The following is a 28,000-nucleotide window of genomic DNA, read 5'->3' on the forward strand; positions in this document are numbered from 1 at the left end:
ATGACAGAAAATACATGGCGAAGAAGCAGCAAAATCCAGTGTTGCAGTGGTACGAAGAAGTAATGGAAGCTAGACGTGAACCAGTGCACGAAGGTCAGCCTTTGCAGGGCAGTGTGAGCGTGTGGAAGAGTTTTTGTCAACAGAGGCAGGCAGGCAGGCAGGCAGTCCATTCCACCCGTCCACTTGACAGATGCTGGAGAAAATCGAAAAATACTCAACCACCGGTCCTGGGAAGACAACTGGGAAGAGAAGGGCCCAGAGTGCCATCATGAGCGGACCTGATGGCTAGAAAGCACATACACACACACGGACACACACTTTATCGTCCAGAAACCGACAGGCGGGATGATTGGCAACCGCTCGAAGTTGATTGAAAAGAAAACACTAGAACCATAATTACTGTGGTGGTGTTGCGCTGGGTAGGCGAGAGGTAATCTAAAAGAGAGCAGCAGCAGCAGCAGCACCATCAGCTCTAGTTGTAACGCGCGTGGCACGGTGTGGCTCGTTGAGGCGAGAACATCCCGAAGTGTTCGGTACCGTTCGAGTGGATTAGGACTTTTTCGTTCAACCTCTCCCGTCCCGAGGTCCCGAGGTCCCGAGGTAAGATCATGAACGTAGCTCAATTCCAGTCAGTCGGGTCACTTGGATCCATTTTAAACGCAAAACGCATACCTTAGTGTATTAGCTTAGATAGTTGGGTTAGATTTGTTGCTCGGGAGTAGCCATTTTTAATATCATTTGTAGAATGATTCTGTTTATGTGCCACCACGTCAGTTCCCAATTTGGGAAGGAAATGCATTTGGAAACATTCAGAAAATGATGGGGATGATTTCAGTGTCGAGGTGTCGCTCGGAGACACCACACTCACCGTAAACAAACAGTAAATTACGTCCTAAAATCCGAACAAGATGTTACAAACGCCAAGTCCCGTGGCTCGGGCATTCCATCCCATCGGAGCTCGATCCGGGCTTCGGAAACATATTCCCAGTTTGACTGATATAAGTTTCCCATCTGTCAAACAAACCACATATTTGTGGTCACGAATCATTCGACCCGTCAACAAAGAATCGGTGGTGTGGCATATGTGGTGTATGGATCGTTCGTTTTTTCTCTGGTGTTGGCATTCCTCCTCACAACCTTGCTCATTGCACTGGGCATCAGAATGATTGCTGACTAATTTGGCTGTCGTTCTGTTTTTTAACTTCTTGCTTTGCTTTCTTCCCCGGAACGTTTGCATCGCTTTGCCTGCGAAGGGACATGGAAATTTGAGGTCGATTTTCCCAAAACAGGAAACCCCGTTCACGTTCGCGAGACTGACGGGCGTAATGACAGTGCCGCGCTAATGATCGGAACACCATCGCAGCCGACGCAGAAGCAAGGGAAAATCTCGAAAAACCGTACGCCACACATGGTCCATATTGGGACGGGATGGGGAAGTCGCCTTCGCTTGACGGGCCCGTGACAACCTACCGCAGAGAGTGCATTAAAATGCATCACACAGTCCAAAGCGTTAGTTAACCCTCGGTAGTCGATTAGAGCTGTGCCTTTTGGGGGCGAACGGGCCAACCAACTTCCGACAGTGTACCATCTCCGTTGCCATCGTGTCTGGTACGGACGGGAAAGCAGGCCCATCATCGGAACCCCTGCCGAGGTTTTAGGTGCACACAGGACAGGATAGGACGCATACGTTTCTGCTGGGTACGAGCGGTTCGATTTAGAGCCTCGACAGCACGATATCAGTTTCAATTACATCGCGAGGCGTAGGTTAAGTGAAATTTTTATCCGCTACATGAACCATTTGTCGTTTGTCACACGGATTTGCCCTGCGGGAGGATAAAAATAAACCGTTGCAGCACCAACCGTTTGTGGAGTGGTTGCCAGCACATTTCCAGAGCGAAGCGGGAAAACTAATATCGGATCGATCAAATGGCGCAAACTGATGGCGCAAGAAAACGCAAGCGGGTCCCGCTTCCCGCGTATCATTGCGTGTGGCGGCGGCGGCTTTCCCTTGATGGAACTAACATTTTCCTTCGGCGCGCTCTATTATGACGCTATAAAAATCGCTCATCGAGAGGGGGTGAATCGAGGAAAACATAAACATCGCTATTTTTCAATACGCTCCGTGTAGGAATGTTAGCCAGGGTCCACTCTTTTCGGACCGGACAGGCCTGTTCGTCAGAAAAAGCTTTTTCCTGTTGACTGTTGTCGGCTGTACTGTGCGTCCCATTTAACCGTTCGCCGCCAGTTGCCGATTGAATTACACACACACACACACACAGTCGCCAAAATTTGCGTGTGGTCCTGCCCAGAAGAGGTTCCTGATGGTATCGATTGTTTTCTTCCCCTCACTCTCTCATGCCCACGCTTGCCCATGCCACTTGGTTTGGTGCCGTTTTGCCGAAAAGAATCGATTCAGCCGCGTATCCGCGCCAGCCAGAATGTTACCAGAGGATTGTTTGAAACAATAAAACTTTGAAAGAAGCAAAAAAAAAAAACACCGAAAATGCGGGAGGAAAAGATGATAACAAAACAACGCAGCGCAGGGGGGTTCCAAATGCTGTGCCGACTGTGGTGCTTCGGGAATGTTTTGTTTGTTTACTCACTCGATTTTCGAACAATTTTATTGCATTCAATAGAACAACATGGCTCTTGCTCTGTTTCTTGTGCGCCTGTGGATGGTTAGCGTGGAGGCCCAGGGGCCCCAGATGAGACACTCTCTCTCTCGCTGATCGGTAGAGACATGGCAGACAAATACACAGTATCGCGGATGGGCAGAATATGTTGGGTGTTGGACGGTGTACAAGGATGGGAATGAAAATTGCGCTGCGTTAAATGGGCTTACTGCACCAGTGAGTGATGGAGATGACAATTTTCTTTTAAAAGGTTCACGGATAGGAAGTGGAATTTTGTAATTTAATTTGTTTGAATATTACGTTACTTTTGCGATGGATTGATACGTCAAACAACACAAGCGAAGGTAGATGTAGCGAAGGTACTGTTTTAGTCACTGTTACTATTTGCTTCATGTATTGCATTATTTCTCTCAAACTTTTGTTACTGGAAAGAGTATTTATTACTAGAAGATATTTCCAAAAATCAAACCAACAAAATTGAGAAATAGAAGTAGAGTTTGCTAATAAGTTTATTTGAGCTGTATTATAAACTAGGGTTGTGATCCTTATCCTAAACCTCTATCTTTCACATATCTTTCTATTTTCTCAACTGTGATCTGTAACATTTATTCTGAAGGAATCATAAACATGCCTGAATGTTAGAACATATTTTCCTCATTAATCTTATTTTTTCCCTTTTTTCACACTTATCTTTGTCAATTTTTTTGTTATCCAATATGAGAATGAATTAGTTAAGAGCTGAAAATAATTATTTATAATTCCTGCTGATCACTCGATATTTGATGGTTAGATGGTTGAAGGTTAGAAGTCGTGGGATGCATTGATCTTTCAAGAATGCAATCAATAAAAATATAAAGCTGTAACCGCGAATTGACACGTCTTGCAAAACCTGTAGGCTGCCGAACATAGGTCCTTGACTTTACACATGACAAAAAGTTGATAAAAAGAGACAATGGCCGGCAAACAATCAGTAGGTCGAAGACGAATCCCGCCGTTATTCCCTGATTTCCGAGTTAGTATCCTAATTAGAATGCATTTGGTTATGAAATTTGTTGAAATCTAGGATAGAGTTGGAAAAAACAATACAAAACTACAAAAATGTTAATTCAGAATGCCCAACTCTATGACTAATCGGCACAGAGAAAGGAGGTTACCAGGTACTGACGAACGTATTGTATCATAGGTCATTGCACTACCGGAAGAGTGTAATGACACTGACTTGCCAACCATTATATGCTCACTTGTCTAGCATGTGCATACCAAACTGCACACTTCATACAATCCCACAATTGAGACACTTGTGTTTGAATACGATTCCAACCATGATTTTGTACGGAAAATCAACCAGTTTTCCCTTTCCATCGTTGCATTCTTCAAAATCTGTTTGTACAGGTACGGGGTGTGTTTGGTACCGGCAGTACCACAAACTTCCGGCCCGCACTTGCACCGATTTGTTCGTATCGCCCCGATAACCTTCTCTCATCTAAAAATATGATCGTCTTATTGTTTCAGATACGAGCCATGCGAAGAATGCGGACGCAAAGCAACATTGGAGCAACCGTATGCGTACGGTCTAGATGTAACTATTTTTACTAGTCACCAGTGTGACGATTGTACCATGTGTGCAAGGCACGTTGGAAAGCGAAAAAATGCATTTGCACACGTGGTCTTCCAATCTTCAAAGGTAAGGCATAGAGGCAATCGGCAGACGAAAACCTCCGCTCGGTTTAATGACCCGGCCGTCCTGCACGGTTCAATTGATGCTGGTCGTCGATACATCTGGTGGCTAGACAAGCGAACACTGAGCACCGTGTGCACTCAGTGGAAGATCTCAAAAATTATGCTTCATGCTTCAACAAAACAATTGATCTTAAATGAGATTTGAAGAATAAGTCACATCTCCACAAAACTCACTTCATGATGCACTCTTGCGGAAGTGCATTGAGGAGGAAGAAAAAAGAGGGCCGCAACCGCACAGTCAATATCAAAGGGAAATCGATGAAAGACTGATTGCCCTGGAGGGGCACACTTTTCGCGCATCGTAAGAGAAATGCTATAAAATTTAACACACTGTCGACAGATCTTTGCCAACTGTCCGCTGTCGGGTGGGTGGTGACTTTTACCTCATAGACACACATACACACGCTTCGCTTACTGTTCACCTCTGGACGTCTTCATTCCGTTGGGCAATGGTCCTATAAATTAAGTGAGGCCTTCGCCTCCCCTTCACCATTTCTGGTACCATGACAAAGGTGCAATACGTGTCTGTACACTGCAGTCCCCTCATACTGGCTGGGTGCATCTGCAAAATGGCAAATCTAAACAAGACGAATGAGATTATAAACGAAGCTCGTTCTCTCTCTCTCTCTCCTTCCTTGGTTGGCTCCTTCCTCTCCGCGAGTGAATTGTTGCAAACCGCAAACACGCATCGATCGATCGATTGCATCTGCACTCCAAAGTGTTTGTGTGCGTGTGTCGATCGATCCTAAAATTGGCATAAAGTGAAGAGGATCGAAGAGAGGCACTGCTGCTTCGGCGATGGTAAAATATATGGGGTGATGCCTTTTTTGCTTGCTGTTGCATGCTGTGTGCTTGTGTTGCGTTGCGTGCATCGTTCTACAAGGAAGTTACAACTTACAAAACACGGACAAAGGACGGTTGGAAGGAAGGTGAACGTTTTGGCATTGTAAACAAACGATCGATCGTTCAGGCAGCCGACCGATATACAATTCTGCATGGACGCTGTGTGAGTTTGTGGATCTGAGAGTGTACTTCTTGCCCATCGTCGTCGTTTTGTACACTTTAATTGGATCACTTCCAAAAAGTCAGTTCCGGAAAATTGCACAACCATTTGCAGTGCCAGTTTGGGGAAAACACGGGATTTTGATTTCGATTTTTCGGTTGTAGATTTAAATCAGATAAACTTTTTCGGTTTCTGTTCTGGTACAGATTGGGTTTGGTTTATCTAAAGTTGGAATATTTAAAAAATGACATGGCTCGCCAGCTGAACCCACGGGATCGAATCCCAAAAACAATTAAATTATTCCTCGAATATTAACTCCCGCAAAGACTACTTCCCGTTTTTTTTTAATGCAGTTTGAACATTCCTTCTCATCGCCTTCATTGGTCCACCTTCAAGTGGCCAATGTACAGTGGAAGAGAGATAAAATTTCCTGTTTACAGCAGCGCCAGCACGAGTGCACTGGTGCAGTAAAATAATAAACACCCTTTTCCGAACTCCGGGCACATCATGCTTGCGTATCTTGTGAGGCCCGTATCACATCGCATCGCCTGCATGGGTCTGCGACTACACACTACACTTTGCACGCTCTCAAGAAGACACTGCTGGCGGTGACTGGTGGTGATCTTCCGTGATCGCCGTGATAGAATAGTTGGTTGGGTGGATTTATGACTGCGGCGTTGCATCACCAAGCAACGGGCGATGCAGCGAGCTAACCCGTAAACGTGGGTTTAGGTTTTACGGTTATCGCCAAGGATAATAATCAACGCACCTAGAATGTTACACACTGTATCGTGTGACGTATAACCAGCGAAGCGATTTGGTGCGTTACTTGGAAATAGGGAAAGGATGTCCCGAGCGAGCGACAAACCAACAACCAACACCAATTATTAACACCATTCAAGTGCGTTTTTCCCACCACAGTAAAAGCATGCAAACAACTTTATCCTTGCACCGAGCAAACCAACAAACTCGAGCTCGACTCTTTAAAACCGTTTGGCAAACATTTACCCATCCAATTACAACCGAACCGAACCCAATTTCGGTGGCAAACGAAAAAAAAAAACGCCCGCCACCATTTAAAACGACGCCCCTTACCACGGGGGTTTTGTTTCTATTTGGCAAACAATTTTGCGTCAAACGCTTGCCGCCGCACCACTTCGCTGTGCTGGATTAACTTACTTTTCAGCGGCTTTATGAGAAGGGTGGCAGAGAAAAGGGAAGGCAAACAAGCACAGGGCTGCTGGTTTGCTGAAGTACTCTCGGGAAAGGGCGGCCCGTTTTCCCGATGCCTCGAACCGTGCACCACACACACACTGTCATTCTGGTTTGCGGTTCGGGTAAATGGCTGGAAGGCAAATGAGAGATGGCAAGCAAGATGGCAAAGTGTACTACCACCTGGAGGAAAGGGGGGGGGGTGTTGTGAGAACATAAACACAACACAGCCAATCAAGTCGCCACCCCAAGTGGGAGGAGAGGGAGGGAGGGGGGTTTAGGGTTCGCTTTCCTCTCTTCCGGAATGAGTCGAACTTCATCCTCGGCTGTGCAATTTTCACCCAGAGGAGTGTTGCCATCTTTTTGCAGGCTTTTTTTTTTGCCAAAGTTGAAGGGGAAAGGTCTCTGGTATCGATAAAAGTGGCACTCACTCGGTTGTGGTTTTGCTGTGAAGCCAACACAGCCAGCCACAGTGCCAAACACGGCGAGGGGATCTCAGGAGGCAAATCGATCGATCGAAAAACGCAGGGGCAGGACACAATAAGTAAGTCCTTCCCATCGTTCCCCGGGACTCGTGTGCAGAGGAAAACTTCCAACTGAAAGTCAGTCATCGAGCAATGGCAAGTAAGAGAGAGAAAGAGAGAGAGTGAGAGAGAGAGGGAGAAATCGTTTGCGCGAGGGAAATTTACACCGCGGTTGAGGGTCGGGCTTTTTTTCCCCCGTGTTTGGGGTGGTGGTTTCCCTAAAAGGTTTTCCCTTTTTTTCCTTGTTTGGTTTGATGGGCGTTGTTTCGCTTGCTTTGGGGAGTTTTTTTTTGTGTGTGCAGGCGAGTTTGTGGCGAGGGGAATGTGAATGATAAACAGGGGAAAAGTCCATTAATAAGTATGGAAGGGGGAACAGTTGCCTCCGAGCCGAACAACGCCGATAAGCACGCTTTAAAATGGGAGAATGGAAGCAAAAGTTGTGAAGTTGTGTGAAGGAGAGGAAAATACGCTTTAAATTCAATCGAACGTAAGAGTTTTTTTGCCTTCTGCTGACTTCTCTTGTGTGTACTTTATTACTAACTAAGAGTTACTAAAAGGGATTGTGTCTACCCATAAAAGCGAACCCCACGACAAACGTTGGCAACTGCGCAATGATGGGTTTTTTGCTCGCTAGAAGTGAAGAAGATCTGCCGTGGAAAAAAATGAGGCTATAAAATGTAACACAAGCACGGAACTGCGGTTGGTTGAGTTTTCACTGTCACTGTGACTGTGTAGCTGACTCTGCACTGGGAGGAGAACCTGGAAAAGTCCATCCTTTTCCAGTGTGCGCGCTTCTCATCGCAGTAAATTATGAATTACGGCGCTGAACAGTTGTTTCCCTCAGCTCTCTCTCTCTCTCTGTGTATGGGGAGTTGCATCCTTGTATGCCCCGGAGTAGGTTGTCTAACACGCAGCGCGCAAACGATGGCATCATGGCATAATAAAATGGCGGTAAGCAACGCTATAGATATGGTTTATAGCCACCGAAAAGCAGTTCCCTCAATCATAACGCGTGCAGATGAAATAGGGGAAAACAACCTCCAAAACAGCAGACATTTGTGAGCTCGTTGGAAAACAAGACCCATAAACGCGTCGTGTCGTGAGTTATGTCGTTCGGTCGGTGTCGGTGAATGACAAAATTCGATCATCGGAACGTGATCTTTTGCGGCTTGGCATCCAGTTACAGTCCGCCGTTGTCCTGGTTTGGTGCCGCGCTATCATAATACGCGAATACGTGCGGCATCATTTTACCACACTTTGATGAATCACTTTGCTCGAGAGAGCATGTAATTTGCATTAGGAAAGCCACTTAAAGCAAGAATTAATTACTGTCAGGTGGGTCGCACAAGTGCAGGGAGCGGTAATATGAGTTTGGGTCATTTGTCAGAAATGAGTCACTGAGGGCCATATTGTTCCGATTGGAATGGTTCCTGCGAATCAATATTGGCCTTATATTTTAGGGAAAAGTAAACAGTAAAGTCTAAAGCAGCATTTTCTTTTGACCATTATTGTTGATGTCCATCGCAGTAGCAATTTTCTTGGAGTTCTGGCGATAATTTTGATCAATTTGTTTGCACTTTTTCATTATTTGACCGAGGTGTTAAATGATTTGAGTCTTTTCGATGAAGTGATCTTGGGGTAGTTTCAGTACACTATTTTTTGTATTTTTTTTTCTAAGTAATCGTAAGTTGCAAAGCAAATCCTTGTGTGTTCACGTCAACTGCGCTACACAGGCTTACCTTTTCTTGTGTTCAACGCACTCGAATTGAATGCTTTTTGAAGTTTGAAGAAGAACAATACACACTACTGTAACTTTAGGGGAAACGTTGCTTTCCTCCGAACACTGCATAGCTCACGCTCGCCAAAGAAGACCTTAAATTATGTCCTCTCCCTTCACTTTGTGTGTGAGTGTTTACGCATCCACAAACCACAGGACAACTGGTAACCGGCTGCTTCTCTCCCCCGGCTTTGTTGTATCTGCAAGCTTCACTACACTCTAATTCCAACGTAATTAAAATGTCTGGAAATAACTGCAAGGCTTTTCCACTTTCCACCTACTGTCGACGAACTCGTCGAACTCGGGGAGTAAGCGTTTGTGCTTCGGTACTACCTAAAATTTGCTTTCCGGCTAGTAAATTTCCATCCATTCCATCCAACGGAGGAGAACCTGCCATCGTGGGACTCCAGCCCAGGACCCAACCAGTAGCCAAGAAAGTAGCGACCGGGGACACGCTGCCGCTGGAGGAGTGGGAAATTAAGCAAACGTCTACGAGCGACGAGGCCCTGGAACCAAACCACATTCTCCCTTGTGCTAATGACGACGACGGGAGCTTCAACGGGAGATGATAATTACACTGCACACACACACACACACACACACACACACACACACACACAGAGGAGTGGCCGGAACCAACCAGTACACATACACACAGGCACAGACACTAAAGCGACCTGTCAACTAGCCCGGGAGTTGTGCGAAACAGGGACTTCTGGAGCAGTGCACAGGGACAGGGAGGCTAACAAGGGACAGAGTAAAGAGCAACCCCGCAGATGGTTGGGTTCTCATGGAATAATGTTTTAAAATAACAGTGGCGTCATGTAGTACTTGGAGATAGGAGAAAAAAAGAAGGACAGGAACGGAATATACAAAAAAAAAACTGAAACGATGGCCAGTTTGGGAAAGTTTCGCAGTTCCCTAAGGTTCACTGTTCTAGGCTCCACACTGGCGAAGCTGCCACTAATTGTGTATGCAAGCTGCATGGAAAGTTACATTTCCATTTTTCGCATCCATTTTGTTTACTGCGGCCACAAGCACTGGGAAGAAGGCAAGACACTTTTAAGCGGATCTTCTCCTTGGAAGACGATCCTCCTGAGTCCAGGAAGCGATCCACGTTGCTCACGTTGTCAGGGTAATTAAATGCGCTTTCTCTCCGGTTACCTCGGTTCGCGCGAATTGATCGAGGCAGGCAACGGATTCGGGCGAAAGAACGCAAAACCTTCCGGTCGCTAAAAGGCGTGTAAAACAACAACCAAACAGCGCCGCTTGTCTCCTTTTTTTCTTCACGCCGCAAAATCGACTGATCAGAATCGTTGTTTTTTTGTTACTTCCCTCCGTTTTGCTCCTCCAACGATCTCGCGAAGTTGTAGTTCAATCGCGTGTTATCGATGGAGCATTAATAGGCGCTCAGTGTTTTTATTTTGATTACATTTTCCAAGGATTTTCGTGAGCTCTACTGGTGGGGATTGGGCGTTGGAGCCCGCAGTTCATCGGTTTGTGTAATAAAAACTGATCCCATCCTGGTGAGGTCGAGCGATGGATGACTTGAGAAGGTTGGTAATATTTTCGCTAATTTTGATGTAAAATATTCTGCAAAAAATGGGCAAATAACTCTCCCTGTCTCAATGGAAGTTAGTAGCTAGTCTTCTAGACTACTCACTGCTCGTAAATAAACCGTTAAAAATGATTTCCCCATCACGGGTTCTTTTTTTAGGATCCGTTTGATCGATGCAAGCCTTGTTTCCTTCCGTTCCGTAGTCAATTAAAACATCTTTTAGTGCATCCGGTGTCTACTGTTTTCTTCCGCTGGGCGTAGACAGTGTTCGGGAAGTGACTTAGCATCCGTGGCAGTAGGAAGAATTATGTACTGAGCGAAACTGAGGCACCAAACGCGGGAAAAAGGGTGCGATGGGTGTGTGTTTGTGTGTGTGTCTGTGTCCCAAGCCAAAGTGACTACACTAACACGAACTAACGATCACTAAAGCGCGGGTTAGGCCTCCGTTTCGGTGGCCAGTGTTTTGCCCTATCGGCCCTCCGTATTGTGCGTCTTAGGTACATTAACGTTCGCCCCCTTCTTCTTTTCGTTCGCTTTCCGATTTGCTTCGCCCGGAGCAGGCGCGCGTTAAGATATTAAAACAATTTCCGGCCTACATAAAACCCCCGTTTTCGTGCCCCGCGCTGATGGGGACGGACGGTAAATGTGTTTGCAGTGCCAGAATGGCTGCCACCGTCGGGCGGCAACAGACACCGGGCCACCAAACAGTCCGCTGGAATCGGAATCCGCGGAAGACGCAGTGACTCCATCAGTGCGCACTAATGGAGCGCTAACTTATTTATAGTTAATCAATTAGTGCGCAAAGGCGGCAGGGCACGGCAAAGCGGGAGTTTCTACTCTACGCGGGGCCCATCTCGGTACGTCCAGCACATCCGGTAGCTCATGGAGTGGGAGGGGGAGGGGAGGGGGTGGCAAGAGGAAGGGAAATAAAATGGAAACCCCAGGCTTTTGCTTCGCCCGGTTCGGGAACGGGAACGGAAATTTCGTCAATGGGATTTCCTAACGGTGGAAAAGAAATCGATCATACGCTGTAGTTAGTGGTAGTAGCAGCAGCAGCAGCAGCAAGATCTTAATGACAAACGTTTGTTTGTTTGAGAAAATGGGCAAAAGGGGAAAAGTGGAAAAGTGGATTAAAATTGAAATGGTTTTAAAATGCTCTGGTTACCATTTTGTGTTTCAAATGGCATACAAGTGTACAGAGAAGACGGGGTTTTGAATGGTTTTTGAAACCAATTATAATCAAAATAGTGTGTTTAGTTATACGTTTACCATTATATTCTATTATTAACATAATTTCATTGGAAATTATTTACTCGTTTTAGGTAATTTAGTTCATTAGGTTAGTGGGGTTATTGGTCCCATGGTACAGTCGTCAACTTGCATGACTTAATACAGTTGAACATTCCCGTCGTGGGTTCAGTTCTAGAATGTTTCCCGCAGCAAGGACTGACTATTCGGCTGCATGGTACTGCCTAAAGTCTTGAAAAGGTATACAGACTGGCATGTCCGCGCGTAGGACGAAATTACGCCAAATAGAAGAAGGCTAGAAGGATTGTTGTTCATAATTGCGCACTTTGATATCACATAGACAATCTGGCAAGCCTGGAGCTTTTGCTTATTACATAAAAGGCATAAAATTCGTTACGTTACGTTAGAAAGGTGCAAAGTAAAACTGTACTTTGCAACTTTCAGAACAAATTCAAAGAAAAGTAACCTCAATTAATGTTGATTTGAGGAAAAAATTTAAAAAATAAGAACGTAAATTCAAACAGTTAGGACATTACTCTAAATATTGTCGATTGTTGATTGATCCGGAACGAATATCCCGAACATCCCAAAGTGTTGTTGTTCTAGAGTATTTGGGTTTTGTGGCTTTCAAATGTATTAAATAAGGAACAATAATAATAAAATAATGAAATGCGCGGCCCATACCGCATGCGGCCCATAGAGGACTGGGTTAAGGTTAAATTAAATAGCTTTCTTTTCTAACTGATTTTTTTTTACTTCTGAAGGATAAAATCAAGATTCAAAAAAAAAGAAAGCCGCAGAAATCTGATATATTTCATTAGTATTTTCTTATTAAAACGAGATTTGAAATTCCACACATTCTAAAGATGGCGTCAAAATGGCCCTCAACAAGGTTGATTGTTAAGCAATGCGGCCCGCTAACTAAAAAGTTTGGAGACCCCTGTACTAGAGTACTCGCATTTTTGCAGGCCGAGGGTCGAATTGAATTACAATAATAAAGTGATTCATGTTTTAGGTCGTTACCCAAGGAAAACCATAATGATAATATTCCGGCTCTAAAAGTCATATCACAAACGGGGTGGTCTATGGGAACTCTACGGCAGATATGGCACAAAGTATAAAGCTTCTGCAAGGACTGGACGAGGGCCAATGCTCATTGAAAGATTCATTCTTCCAGAGCACCGAATAGACAACGTAGACCAACTAGGAACTAGGATTACAATGTGGTTATTAATCACAATGCTGGCAGAGAATAGAAAAGAAAAATTTAAATTGCAAATTCCGTTACGTTCTTTACTTTATAACTGCAATTTAACAACTTTTGTGAATTATAAAGTTCTAAAATTATTGTAAAATCTTCACAGTCCACTTTGTACATTCCCTCTGATTTCAAGACATAATCAAACGATGAAAAGCTGTCATCATTGTAATCTTCTTGCAAACTTACAACCCAAATAAAGCATGCGAACTTCTCAAACTTTTCTCCAATTACCGCCGAGTAAAAAAGTAGAAACAAGTACAACAGTTTTAAATTAGATTACTTCATATAATCACGATTGGGGTTTCTTATTTATTAACTTTCATTACCATGTATATATATTTATATTACGTCTAGATGTTACGATTAGCTCAATCAACACACACGCATACACTCACAAGCGGCTAGCCGTTGTGCCTTAACTTTACAACAAGCTGACGAGCGTGTGCTGTTGTTGTTGTCGGATAGGACGCTCTACCTTTTACTTTGCCTTTGATTGGGGCTGTTTTTGCCGAACCAAAGTTTAAGCCGAATCTTTCGCTTCCTAACGATTACTACTTTACAAAGAGTGAGACGGTCACGGTAACCCTCACACCCCCACAATATGCCTAAAATATGTATATATAGCTTCACTATTCACCGTTTCGATCCGTTTCGATCGAGTTTTATCTACATTTTGGTTGCTACCTCTCTTTGCACGTCTGCTTCGCCTTGACATCGACCAACCCTGAACAGTGACTGAAAAGCCTTCTGGTGACGTAAAGGTTGCCGAACGCAAATTGCAAGTCTATTGGTCTTATCGTACAAGTGCACAAAAAAAAAAACGGGGAACAGCAGCGACTTCATCCGCGCGTCAAGGTCGAAAGCGTACGCGAGCCCGCCAAGAGAGCCCGACGGGTTGATGATGCCGCTGAGAAGGCTCTTCTTGAGATCTACCACTTTGGATGAATTTTTTCGTTCCTCCCCATCTCCCCATTTTGCGACTCACGATCACTCGCGCTTTCCGCACCCGCATTCACACCTTACGCGCGGCCCTACACCACCCTCCCGGAAGTGTCCGCCACTACTATTTACAGCCAACGTTGAGTGGGTGACGATCTACACACCATACTTGAGCCCACAGTCCTGGTAGTAGCCGACGTGCGACCGGTAGTGCCCGAGATGGCCCAGATTGCCGCCCAGGTGGCCGGCGGCAGCAGCAGCGGCGGCCGCCGCCGACGCCGAGTTGACCGGTGGGCTGGCGGACGTAAGGCTATTGCTGCCCGGGCTGCCGGCCGGTTCCATCTGGCAGTTTACAGCGACGGCTGCAGCGGCCGCGGCCGCCGCCGCCGCCTGATTGTGGTCGAACACCATGTCCCGGAAGCCACCGGCCCCGGGGACACCCATCGAGCCGCCGTTGTGTGTGCCGCCACCGATGCCGCCACCAACGCCGGAACTTGCACCGAGCCCACCGAGCGTGCCGTTGCCAAGGCTGCCACCACCGCCACCGCCGCCACCACCTCCAAGCCCACCGATCGACCCGATGCCGGAGGTAGGCGTCACGGTGACGGAGGAGGGCAGGGTGGTCGGTGTCGTCGTCGAGCTGCCGGACGTGTTGCCGATCGATTCGGGCGGCGTCTCGGGCGTGTACCAGCCGCCGTGCGGTGGCGGATGGTGGGCGGCCGTACTGTGATGATGGTGCCGCAGCTGCCCGCCGGAAGCCGCCATCGTCAGGTTGTCGTCGTTGAAGTGGTACGGGTAGGAGGTGTGATGTAGCCGCGGGTTGTACACGTTCATGAGCGAGTCCACCGTGAAGCCGTGGTCGCCGGCCGCCGACAGGTGGTTCATCTGCGTCGCGAACGTGTCCGCGTGGCAGGTGTTGAGCAGCGACGACGTCAGGCCCTCCTTCACCATGCACTGGGCGGCCAGCTCCAGCCCCGGCTCGCGCTTGAACGTCTGATGATGCCCGAGCGCGCCCTGGTGATGATGGTGGTGCTTGCCCTCGAACGTGTGATGATGATGGTGATGGTGGTGCCCACCGGCCATTATCTTGATCGGCTTAATGTCGCCCATCTTGTCGTCCAGCAGCAGGCTTTGGCGCTTCATCAGCTCCTCCTTTTCCTTCAGTGCGTCCTTCTTCTTGAAGCGGCGCCGGCGGCGCAGAAACGACCCATTGTCGAACATGTTGTACGAGTCGGGATCGAGCGTCCAGTAGCTGCCCTTGCCCGGCTTCTTGTCGTCCCGGGCCACCTTCACGAAGCACTCGTTCAGGCTGAGATTGTGGCGGATCGAGTTCTGCCAGCCCTGCTTGTTGTCCCGGTAGTACGGGAACCGGTCCATAATGTACTGGTAGATGCCGTTCAGCGTGATCTTCTTGTCGGCCGAGTTCTGGATGGCCATCGCGATCAGGGCGATATAGGAGTAGGGTGGCTTCACCATCTCCTTGTTCTGGTGCGGGGCGGCCAGGGCGTAGGCCGAGCCGGCGTACGCGTACCGGGAGTACTGGTCGTACGTGTAGTGGTGGGCCGACGCCATCGTCGGCCCGTTCGTGGGGTAGCCGGGCTGCCCGTGCCCATAATGGCGCTGGTCCGTCGTAAACAGGGTGTGCATTTCGTCCAAAATCGTGAAGCCGGTTTAACGCTTACAAGAAGGGAGAAGTAAGCTGCACCTCAGCGTCACACAGCGGGTCGATTTGCGGAACAACACAGCACAAGCACAACCAATGCAAATCAGTTCACTAGTGGACACTGTTGGTCGGATTGGACTAACAATTCATGGCTTCTCTTATCGAACGATAGCAATCAATTACACACTCACAACCAGTCACTGCAATGTCCGCACAAAATGATCGCTCCTTTTGTATCCGTTTCTGTATCCTTTGCCTATTTCTCACTACACTAAAACCTCTGATATCGTTTATTAAAAAAAAAACACAATTACACACCCTCAAACACCTGCTGTTTGTTGGTGGAGCACTTGTTTTCTTTCACAACACCGATTAAACAACCAACTGGGCCGTGTCCACTGGCCGACTGTGTGCTGCGGGTCCCGACGGGATGCTGCTGCTGCTGCTGGTGATGATGCTTTGTTTATCTGTGCACTCTCCAGTGTCAGCTCACCACGGATCTTCGAACGAAACTGACTGGTAGGAAAAAACAGGTTCTCTACCGTTCACTGCTGGACCCGTGTTGTTGTGCGCGCGTGTGTGCCATTTCATTCTGGCCCAATCGCGTCACACAGCGGGCGCGCGGCTGTTTCACTCTCACCACCGTGCGTGATGCGTGCGCTCGCACGCATGCGCATCTTCCATCCTGCTCGTTCCCGTCGCCGCCGGAGGTACGCTCTTTTTCCTTCCTTTTGCAATCGCATGCAGAGGGACGGGCATCTTGGACGTGCTAGTTGCCGGCAGTGGGAACGAAACAGCATGATAGAGTGTGTGACAGAGAGAGAGACAGGACAGCATTGCAGGATGCTTTCGTTTGCACCTTTATTTCCGGAAGTAGCAGGCGATGGTGGCAGCAGCAGTGCCTCACCATACAACATGGAGTCGATTAGAGTGGAGCGGCTGGGGGACGTCGTTTCGTCGCCTTGGTAACGATCTGCGCTACCTTATTTTCCGCTATTTGACAGCGGGGTTCTGGGATTTTTGACAGTGTGGCGAAGGTTTTTTTTTCGCTGCTTCTCCTTTCCCTCTCTTGCTGTCGTGTTAACCGTCTGCTATTTATTTCCTCTATAATTACAGAAATAATATTGTTCTACTACGGCCACTATATTCCCTGGCCGCGGTGCCGCGGTCTCGCGGCATCGTGTTTCGTGCGGTGGCATCGGGAGGAACTATTTTTCCACCGCTCGATTTAACACCTACTTTGACATGATACAAACATGATCAAAATTAATGCCATTCCTGATGATGGCCCCCTACCTACCCACTCTCTCTATCTCTCTCGCCTTGCCGCGAGTTTTAGTTTGACAAACAGGAGCGCCGGATTTTGCTACTTCATCTGCATGTTTGTGTTTGCTCTACTTCGATTTTTGGTTTACTTTTTTGTTTGTTTTGTTGTTTTGGGGACATTTTTGTGGGGGGAGCTCCTGTTTTTTAATGCAGAGGAATTTCAAATGGCCGACATGGTGCGTTTCTGTTACTCTTTTCGCATAGTTTTACATTCGATTTTCGGTTTGTTTTCCCCCGATTTCATTGTTTCTTCTTCGCTTCTATCCACACTAAAAACTAGCCACGCGACCAATGGTGGTGATATAGACCGTGGAAGGGGGGGATACACTTTATTATTATTATTTTTCCTCAATACACCTTCCTCTTCCCTGTTCCCCACTGTTGCGTTTGTGGGTGTATGTGTGCGTTAAAATGTTTGTTTTCCAAATTGGTGCAAGACAAATATTTTCTCATTTAATTAACTTTCGCTGATTGAAAACCACCAGCACCGCCATCGAGAGAAAGCAAATGGAGCAGCATGGCACAGCACACGCAGGCCAGGTTTGTTTGCTGTTCCGGTTTCGGGATGGGAAAAAGCCCACTAGAGCGGGATCGTTGGGAGCAGGGAACGATGATCGTGGGACATAATTTTATGCGATTGTTATAGATAGTTGCAGTTGTGAAGGGGGGATTCCTAGCACAAAGTTGAGGCGTGGAGTGACAATTGGACATTGAAGTGCAAATATAGTCAGAGGCGAATAATATGGGAAGATTTATTGATGGATTTATTTTTTCAAATTAGCAGATTTCGCTAATGTTATTTTGTCCTCTCACTCCTTTGTGAACGTTTTCCCATATTTTTTTTTGAATTGCTTGTATTAATCTGAATGGCTACAATTTTTTAGAATGTAATTTAGGAGTTTAACAACATTTCATTGCATTTCAAAGTTAACTTTGCTATTATTAATTTATATATTAGTATTTTAATCGAACAAAAACTCTATGTATTTTCATTTAAAAGGCTAGATTTCATCAATCTTGGATCAAACCCTCAATCTGAGGAGTTGTTTATGACTTTTGAGAAACACTAGCTATTCAGATGAAATTGCCGAGTAAACTCAATGCCAATTCTGCTCAGCATTCCATGGTTTGGTGAATTGTTTAGAGAAGTATTCTATACAACGAAATACTTTGGTCCCAAAATTTGGATTTAAAGCTATATTCTTGATCTTTTGAGCTGCTATACTTCTTGATGTAATATTCCATTTTACTGCCCCTATAGATAAGGTTTATCAAATAAATGTTTCATAATGAAAGACTCAAATTCAAAATTACCTCAAAAATTGCAATTTCAAACAGATTTATTCTACCTTTTTACCATTTTTCTATTTCGAATATGCTTTATGCATGTTGTTTTAGATTATATTGTACTTGAAGACCTTTGACATAGCAGAAATCCCCTTTTCTACCAAGCCCTTCTTGATGCTTTGAGCAAAAACTCCATTTCCAAAATCTCCTTTCAACATTGTGTCGAACGCACATCGATAAAACGACATCAACCGACATCGAGAACGGGAATGCTTCGACAGGATCAAATCATCTCCTACCCGCCCTTCCCGATCGGCGTCAGGTGAGGTTGTGCTTTCTTCCTTTATCTCAACCCGCGATCAGAATCCATTAGACAACGGTCCAGGCCACCAATCCTGACGAGCTCGGACGAGTCTTGGAGTCCGCACAACAGCTGCAACGTGTATTCACGCACTTTGTTAATTTTTGCGCACCAAAAACCGGCGACAACCAACCGGCCCGACCGACCGACCGGCCAGTGCAGATTTAAGAACAAGGCAAATATTTACTCTTCAAGCCGAAACAACGTCCCAGAATGGCCCCGTTGTGCGTTGTGCCTTCATGCAATCGGTTGTATCTGGCGGGCCTGCGGGGTCCATCAGTGCCGTAGCAAGAGATGGCGAGGCCGCTGATACCAAGGTGTGGATCGCGAACTCTACACTGTGCTTGAGGGAGATAATCGGAGCCGGAGACACAAAAACCCCCCCTTGAGCATAGAATGCACCTTTTGGCAAGATGCAACGATTGCACCATCGGTTGAGTGTGATGGATTTGGCGACAATGGCTGGCAGCGAAATGTCCCGTCCAGCGCAACGGAGCACGGATCACGTTGTGCGAATGTTGTGATAATCTTTGACAGGTGAATCAGGCACGTCTTGGCACGTGTGAATCCAAACGGCGCCGACCCGTCAGATCTCCGATTGTAGGAAAACAATCCGTTTTGTGTGCAACCACAGGAAGGAAGTGCAGCTTTTTTGCGTATCAACTTCATTGTTTGGAGTGTGATTTCTGAGGACACGATATGTCTTTCAGCTCAGGGATGGGGGATAAAATGGAGATTGTTTTATCAAATTTGTCTCACCGTTGTCTCGATCGATCTAACAATCTCGAGCTGAAACGATTACCCGCCGTAAATTACCCACATCCGGGCCAAAATGTGACCCCTCGGACCGGAATTCCCCCGAAAAGGGACAGCTTCCTGCGCGAAAGCCCCGGGACGAACCGAGCGTATTACTTCATCAAGCATTAAGGGTGCATTCCATCATCACCATCATCATCATCATCATCATGATTATCATCATCTCCCTGAGGAACCTCCCGCTGCTAGCAACAACAAACTTTGCCTCTCCAAAATGCCCCTCTGCCTCTTGCTCTGTGTCTCTTGGTTAATCCTGCCCAAATCGGTCCATCGTGCATGATCGAAGCACGGAGGTTTTTGAAATTGGGCTGTCGAAAGCGGGGGAAAACCCACAACCCTTTCATATATACGGGAAAGTGCAGCGCCGGGGAAGGGATCTTCTTTTCTTACTGTCCTCTTCCTCAGCTGACCGTCCTTCGGCGCGGGTGAACGGGAAGCGGATTGACCGCGTGGGAAGGGAAAACCCAAACCGCCTGACCGAGGGGCGCAATCGACTGCCCAAGCCTACTACCTCCTTGCTCTATTGGTGGTGGTGGTGGTGGTGGTGTGCCTGTAAAGGATGTAACATACGAGGCGAGGCGCGCGTTTCCGTTACCTGCTACGGGGCTCAGTTCATTCATAAAATTGTAAAGTGGACCAGTTTTCATTCATGAGGTCCGAGGGAGGAAAGATGGCGCAGGACTACTTCGCGTGCAGCGGAACGGAGCTCCTGTAGCGGATGGGGGAGAGTGAAAAAAAACACGCACGCACGCAGCAAGGTAGAAGAAGTTCCTGTGCAGAGGGAATAGTTGGCCAAGGTCTGGATGAGGAGCGAGAGAGAGAGAGAGAGAGGATTGTTTTTCGAAACTGGGCACTACCCGCCAACTGTGTGTGTGTGTGTGAAGCTGTGGTAGGAAGGGGTAGATGTGTAAACGGGCTGTATTTTTAAAGGAGTGAGGATCACACACACACACACACACGCACACGGCGACGCTAATGGCGTCTTGAATAAGGTGGGAATGGGGGAACGATGAATGTGTAGCAAAATTAATAAGCAAAACAGGAAATTGGGAAAGTACGGCTTGAGCTGCGGTGGCGGGGTAAGCGAATCGAGTGGGAACAAGGAATGGATCAGCAGGAGTAGGAAGAGCGGGGAGCAGGGATGCACTTTGCCTTGGGCCTTTGCATGCTTGGGTGATACAATGTGTTCTTAAGGATTGCAGTGGCAACATCGAAGGAGGCGATGTAATTCTAAACTCAAATAAATCGTTGAGCATTTGGAAACAAAAACTTTTAATTTTGAATGTTTAATTAACTTAAAACAACACAAAGAGTGTAATAATTATATCAGAAAAAGGGGGCAAATTTAAAGATTTAAAATAGATGTATTAAACATGTCTGTATTAAGTATTGTATGGTGTATTAAGCGTAAATTATCATGTACAGTGAACCCTCTCTTATTTGACACCTCTCCAATTTGAAAAACCTCTCTTATCTGAACATTTTGCACAGTCCCTTGATTTCTAGTACATTTTTGTTCCTCTAATTTGGAAAACCTCTGAAATCTGTGTCCCTCTTATTTGAGTATGATGTTGCCATGGTTATTGAAAGATGTATGCTCAAATTAGCGATTCTGTTCGCAGTTTCCTATAGCAACAGTTAAGGCTGCATACTAAATGTTCTGTCTCTTTCTTGTTTGCATGGACCTTTCATTCACTTTTCACCTCTGTAATTTGAAAACCCCTCTTATTCGACAGTCCCATCGCCTCTCAAATAAGAGAGGGTTCACTGTATCTTGAACTTCACAGGTTTGTTTCGCTCCTTGAGCAGCTTAACTCATTTATTTTCAATATTTGAAATGTATTGTGCAGAGATAAAGTAGTACCTAAAATCAGTTTTAACCTTACTTGTGTCTAAATTCTTAGAAGAAGAGTCATTTCTTCATAAGATCTTTATAATAAAGGTCTTCTTCTTTTTGTTCTATTTGGCGTAACGTCCTACGTGGACATGCCGGCATATACAGGCTTTCGAGACTTAGTTCATTACCACACAGCCGAATAGTGAATCCTTGCTACAGGGGGACGGTCCATTTAGGTCTTGAATCCATGACAATAAAGGTCATAACATTGTATAAAGACGACTTATTTCAATCCTGGACTTGATAATTTGATATTTTGCTGAATTTGAAGGAACAAATAAGTTTAAATGTAAAATTCCTCCTTATAAATCAAACATAACCTCATTCTTAGTATCATACTCCATTAAGAATGCTACTGGCTCGATTCCTCTACTCGTAAACTTCCATCTTTTGCTTTTATATAGGACACTTTAGACTACATTTAGAGTGTTGAGTCTATCTGCCTTCTAAAAACATGGAATAGACAAAAAAAAAACTCTTCTCACTCCGCCATGTTGAATGGGCTCTCTTCCTACACACGTCTTTACATGCTTCCGGCCAGTGCGTCAATGTGCAACATCCTGTCCTGTAGACGCAGTCCCTTGGGCGCACCTGTGCCCGACCGTACCGTGTTGTTGTTGATGGTGACGATGCTGATGATGATGATGATGATTTTATGACACCCCAGGCACCACCACGAGCGCGCCCAGACGATCCTTTTTGCCGGATCTTCACCTCAGGTGTTGACGGTGCTGTGTGGAAGTGGGGTACACTCACACGCACTTCTTACCCAAAACTGGAGCAATAACCATACCTCTCAAACGGTGTACATCGTGCTCTTTTTCTTTTTTTTTGTTGGGTTGACTACACCAATATGACACGCTACAGCCTCGTGTTCCTGTTCATTCATGGAATGTGGCTGGTTTTTTTTTGTTTTTCCTGGACTGTATTTTTTGGCGGTTGGACCTTTAGGTACACAGGACGTAGACCCCCGGTGGGCATTTCCCGGCGTTAAGAACACCCAAAACGCGCTGCTAGAATATAATGCGTGGCAGTGGCCCTGGATGCTGGCTGCTGGCTTTGGATTAATGACTTTTCGTGGGTTTTAAGGGGATTTTCCCCCGGTGTGTAAGGTAGAAGAAAAGGAAGAGATTTCGATAGAAAGATGAAGGATTATGGGAAATATTGTGGCTATCTCCAAAAATACGTAGCTTTGACCGGTATTATCTTAACTCACAAGCTCACCAGCCCAACCAGCAGTCGTACGATAACGAATTTTCAATTTTCAATCGCCACCTTATCACGTAATTGATTTTTTCCCATCGCAAAGCTCATCTCGTTTGCTATCTCAATTGAATTTGGCCCGTGTTTTGCTCAACCATTTCCGCGAAAGCTGTGTGTCTCTGTGCCCTTGGGTGGCAGCCAGGAAGTGGGCATCAAGATTGAACAAATTAATTTCAATGTTTCGTGGCAAATCGATTTTATCGAATTGGGGAAAAACAAAAAGGGGAAGGCAAAAAGAGAACATTTGCACGAACAAACAAATGCGGATGCCGCCTCCACCGACGGAATTGATAAAAGCACAACATCAAGTTTGGGGGTTGCGACGGTGAGCAACAGCAAATGTTTTTCACTTTGAGAGCACACACACGAAAAAAAAAATTGGGAAAGAAAAGCGGAAAAACTCACAATCCATGGCGCTTGTATCTACTGTTCTACACACATCATCAGCATCATCAACAACAATATCAGAAACAATCAATCTCGAGACCGGCTCAAACAGACGAATTTTCTCCGGCTCATGTGTGTGTGTGTTATCGTTGGCAAAAAACTCATGTATTTTTCCCCTCCCAACACACAAGCTCACACTCGTTCATCCTCTTGGAAAAACAACGATGGCGTTCGATGGTCGGAATGTATTATAATCGAGTGCGACCGTACCTCGTTCGAGATCGGTTTTCCCCGCCACGCACGACACGCACGCAGTATCAAAAGTCATCAAGAAATCGATTTTCATCCATTTTCAATCAACGTTTTTATTAAATGTATGTGTGAGTGTGTGTCTGTGTGGTGTTTGTGTCTTGTTTTCGAACGTGAGTGTGTGTGTGTGTGTGTTTCTAGGGGCTTTTGTATGATGATGGCTTATGATTGATGGAAATACCGGAGCCATCCCAAATTGGTGCTGCACAGCGGAAAACAACGCACCACACAATGCTGCTGTTGAAGTTGTTTCATTTTTTCCCTCACTTATCTGTCGAACCGAACACAAAGCATGCAACTGGACGGTGGAAAGTGTAGCAGCAAAGGAAAAACTAAAAGCGATAAGCAGAGAGAAAGCACTGTTCCACACAATTGCGCTCGAAATGGAACGGAAAAGGGCCCGGGTGGAATGAATTGCAAAAAAAGGAAACAACGGGCTGATAAATTCGCCTCAATTTGCTCTATTTTACTGTAAAAGACGTCTTCTTTGGTACGGTGAAATTTGCTGCTCACACGTTTGTACAGTTGCTCTGATTTCTGCTTCTATGCGTAGTATAACAGTTTCTGTTCGACCGTGACGTCCGTATAATGTACTTTCGGTAACGCCCCTTTGCGTGAGAAAAAAGGGGCGTTACCTTTACGCTGTGAAGCGGTGCACAGACTGGCAGCTTCAATGGCAATCGCTGGTGGTAGACTAAGCGCTTTTGTTATACTAAGTTTATAGTGAGGTTTCGTTTGGTGACTGCGTAAAGACGAATTTTATTTAACTGAATGTTTGATAATTGTCATAAAATAGTTTTAGTCTAGTTTTAGAACCGTGTGGCCAGTCATGAACAATTACAATCAATACAATCAATCAATTACAATCGAATCTCAATCTTTATTTTGAGCTTTATATGATTCATCAGCTCAACAGTTTATCAAAACATCGAAACTGATTTTTTGACAGCAATATGTCGGATATTTATGATACATATGACATATTAGTGTGGTCGTTCAGGGTTTCTCACGATTCATTGATCAATTTCCATAATTTTTTGGGCTCATCTCAGGATTTATTCCTCCCAAAATTCCCATATTTTATTGATAACGCCCGATTGGATATCAATACAATTGATCGAAAAAATTCTGGGAAACGGCCAAAAAATCATGGGAAACCCTGTATTGAGCCTTTGAAAATTACAATATAATTTCTACCAGGTGATACGTGTATGACTTACCTACCACTAGCTACAATTTATAAAACTCTGAAGGGTATTTCCCATGGTAAGCGACTTCTATGCGTAAAAAAGTAGATTAAAAGAGTTGCTGGACATCAAGCGACCATTAATCATGTAATCTTTGTTTTTTGCTGAATTTTATGCTGAAGTTACATTAACACATACCGTCGTTTTCCTGTTTCCGTGAGTCAGTTTCCAATGCGAACGGCATTATTCAACGATCGCTAGATGTTTTTCAACAGCTATTATATATTTTTGACAGCAAGGACTGTGTTCACTTTGGAAGCCGACTCAGAAAACAGTGTATATAAGCTCTGATATTCGCTGTAAAACCATACAATTTAATGATGTAGTAACCCTGCCCCACGCTTTCTCTTTCTCGCTCTCGCAACGATTGTCACAAAAGGGCAAGCGAGCAGAAAGCACAGCAAGCGCGTTATGACAGACAGTCAGTAGTGTTAGTAGATGAATGGTGGACATCGACCCGTTTGCCATATTTGTGGGCGTCCCTTGGCGTTGCTATATATGCTTTACACTGCGCGCTAAACAGCCGCACAAAAGCATTGGAGGGAAAGCGGCCGGAAAAGCTACCACGAAATCACATTTTCCCTCCTCAAACAAAGGACTATGAGGAGAGATGGGAGCAGAGGGGCATGTACAGACAGAGAGAGAGAGAGAGGGAGAGATTGGGGGGGGGGTAACATGTACATACGTAGATAAACCATCATTGCCATACAGTGCCTCACCGGGGGCCTTATCGGAAAGGACTCACTCCTGGGGGACGCGTTTAATGAAAAAGGAGACAAAAAAACCGCCAGTGTCAGTGATGAGCTTTTCCTATCCATGTGTGTGCGTGCGTGTGTTACCAGGCCGATATGAGCCCGACCCATACACTGACTGTAAGCAGATTAAAGGTGCAGCGGCATGTGTGTCTGCTTGTTGCGATAAGAGCAACGCCGACTGGGACGCTTACGGCTGGAGGTGGAAGGTGCAAAATTATCTGGAACAATATAACATAGCCACACATACATTCACTGTGATATCGCAATCTCGTCTACCACTAACATCACTCTCTTTCTCTTTCTCTCTCTCGCCGTGGCAACGATTCAACGCACGGCAGAGCCATCTTGGTTTGGTTGTGATACTGGAAAGGAAGGATCAGTGCCATTTTTAGACTGCCATTGATAATTGAGACAAATCGGTTTGATTTTACTTGCAAAATGGTGGCCCATAAGGGATGGGAATCTACGTTATTCATCTGGTTTTTGTAACGATTGGGAACTGTAGGGCATTCTTTCGTTTTTTATGCTGATCCTTTCTACGAGACATTTTCTCCGTTAAACAAGCATTGCCTTTAATTTCTTGATAAATTTAGTGCAATTAAATTAAATCAAATTTAACTTGTTGAAAGTGCCACCACCCCCTCGCAAGGCCATTCCGTACTCGATCTTTCACCCGAAGAAAATGTGACCCAAATTGTAACGTGGAAAACCCACCCCCCGTCGGTCCGGGTTGGCCACACTTCCGAAGCACAGCGATCGTAAATATTTTCACGCCCAATCATTGCCGAATGATGATCGTTACATCAATCCGTATCTGTGTGAGTGTATGTGTGTGTCCCCTCTCTCCCTCTTTCCGCTCCAACCGCTAGACCAGGGGTGGATGATTTTATTGGAGTCAAATTGGGGTTTCTCCCGACCGACCCGTGATCCCGGGGATTAGGCGGGCGCCAGCAACCGACTGGGGCGATTATAAATTATGCGCCTCTTCCCCTTGCACATCGATCGAGACGGACGGGGCTCATAATTCCCACCCTCCTTGTGAAAGAGCACAGCTCAGTGTGGGGTGATGGTTTCCCACTTCTTCCACGGTTGGGGGGCAAGTTGGTTGGCGCCACGTGCTTGCCGGGGTGTGATTGTGATTGTGTGAAGCAGCAGCTCCCGGGTGCAGCATGGTGGGTGGCGCAGCGTTGAATGAAGCTAGGAAGCAATTAGTTTTCATGCTCTATTGATTGAAATGGCTCATTTTTATTTTATTTTTTATTAATTGGTTCAATCTTATTTTTGCTTATTTAATACGTAACATTTGATGAATTTTATTCTTATTTCTTTTGTTTTTGTGTTACTTTCTTTTGTTTGAACTTTTATTATTATTTTCTATGTATTTACGGCTTATATTTTCCATTTTGCTTCATTTCTCACGAAACTGCTCTTCGACAAATGAGAACTTGTAAAATCATGTGTTTTTTTTGTGAATTCTACAATCAATTAGCAATTTTGATAAGGAGTTTTACGAACTTGGAGAAGACTGTTGTCTTTGTATAAAATGTTTTGATGCAAATCACCATTACCTTCCTTTGGCAAGGTATAAGAGTTCATTTTATGTCGATAAGAACATTGATACACCCTTAGTTAGCCTTAACAAAACGTAATGAACCATATATTAAACAATTTGTTCCAGTTTTTTCTAAATCATGAGGATCCTTTGCAGAACAAAAATTTTGATTTGTGGCTTGATATGGGAAGAATGTTGGACCCTGGAAGAGTCTTCTTTCGGCTTACTCAACAATCTATTTTCATCTCCTCTCTTCTCTTCCAACTCTCCAACCGACCACCAAAACTGTCCCGCTTCCGCCCACTTGTAGAGCAAATGTCCTCGTAATTGTGCTGTTATTACAAGCATTCCGCGCTATTGATCGATTCATTGGTTCTTCTTGGAATTTAAGCATCACCTTCAGCACAGTTCTACCGGTTCGACATCCTACCTATTCCAAAAATGTCACAAAACACCCATCCTAGCTAAATATTTTCTTTCCAACTTGGCCACTTGGTAGCCGCTGGAGAAGAAAGCTACGAAAAAACCTTTAAAGTTTTTCCACAGAAATAAAAATGAAAAATAAACAACAAATGTGACCACTCTGTGCATATCTATTGCTCAGCGTTTTCCCTTAACAATTCTTTCACAATTGTGGTGGGTGTTGTTGTTTTTTCCTCCTCCTCCCTTCCAACCGAAAAAACGGCCGCGCCACCACGCACCATGCATCATCGATAGCGGGAAATGTTTTCATTTCATTCCACTTCGAGCAAACGGCTAGGAGAGGACACTTGAGAATGGTCGCCCAAAACCCTGATCGCCTTTATTAATTGCTGCTTCTTCGCTTTGCTGCCACTGCTTTTGTGGGGCCCACTTCAGAAAAAAAACGGAAACGGCCACAAGAAAATGCTTTAATAATTTACGCCCAAGCAGCGACACATTTCTCACACAGCTTTAGTGTTTTTATCCGACTTTCCAATGTTTATCTTGGTACTGCCTTTTTTGTGAGGTCCCTTTTTTCCACCATTATCATCAGCGAAAGGATAATGGAATATTTAAAAAGATTGTAAAGTTAATGCGGGAAAGGTGTGGTGCGTATTAACTTTTGCGTGATGAGATTAAAAATGCACACTCTCTCTATCTCTCTCCGTCTCTCATTCTCTATCCCTCTCTCTTCCGTACTTTTTTCTCTAGCCAATTTACCAATCCACAACCTGTGCACAGCGACAATCCTAGCAACCACTGCTTGGTCACGCTAATCAG

General features: G+C 45.4%; 1 protein-coding gene and 1 long non-coding RNA gene across 2 annotated transcripts; one reads left to right on the top strand and one right to left on the bottom strand.

The window, feature by feature from the left end:
- Position 1: 1 nt before the first annotated feature.
- On the top strand, positions 2 to 28,000 carry LOC120896820. The gene is made up of 3 exons (XR_005738464.1): positions 2 to 600; positions 4,146 to 4,317; positions 27,932 to 28,000. It is a non-coding gene; the product is annotated as an uncharacterized LOC120896820 (long non-coding RNA).
- LOC120896819 (fork head domain-containing protein crocodile-like) lies at positions 13,250 to 16,057 on the bottom strand. Its single transcript, XM_040301274.1, has one exon. It carries the CDS (start codon positions 15,540 to 15,542, stop codon positions 14,052 to 14,054), a length of 1,491 nt encoding a protein of 496 aa, XP_040157208.1. The 5' UTR covers positions 15,543 to 16,057; the 3' UTR covers positions 13,250 to 14,051.

The sequence above is a fragment of the Anopheles arabiensis genome, chromosome 2 (genome assembly GCF_016920715.1).
Source record: "Anopheles arabiensis isolate DONGOLA chromosome 2, AaraD3, whole genome shotgun sequence".
In the NCBI taxonomy this organism is placed as follows: Eukaryota; Metazoa; Arthropoda; class Insecta; order Diptera; family Culicidae; genus Anopheles; species Anopheles arabiensis.

Coding starts and splice junctions, on each gene's coding strand:
- LOC120896819 (XM_040301274.1), bottom strand. CDS start 15,542: ATGCACACCCTGTTTACGACGGACCAGCGCCATTATGGGCACGGGCAG.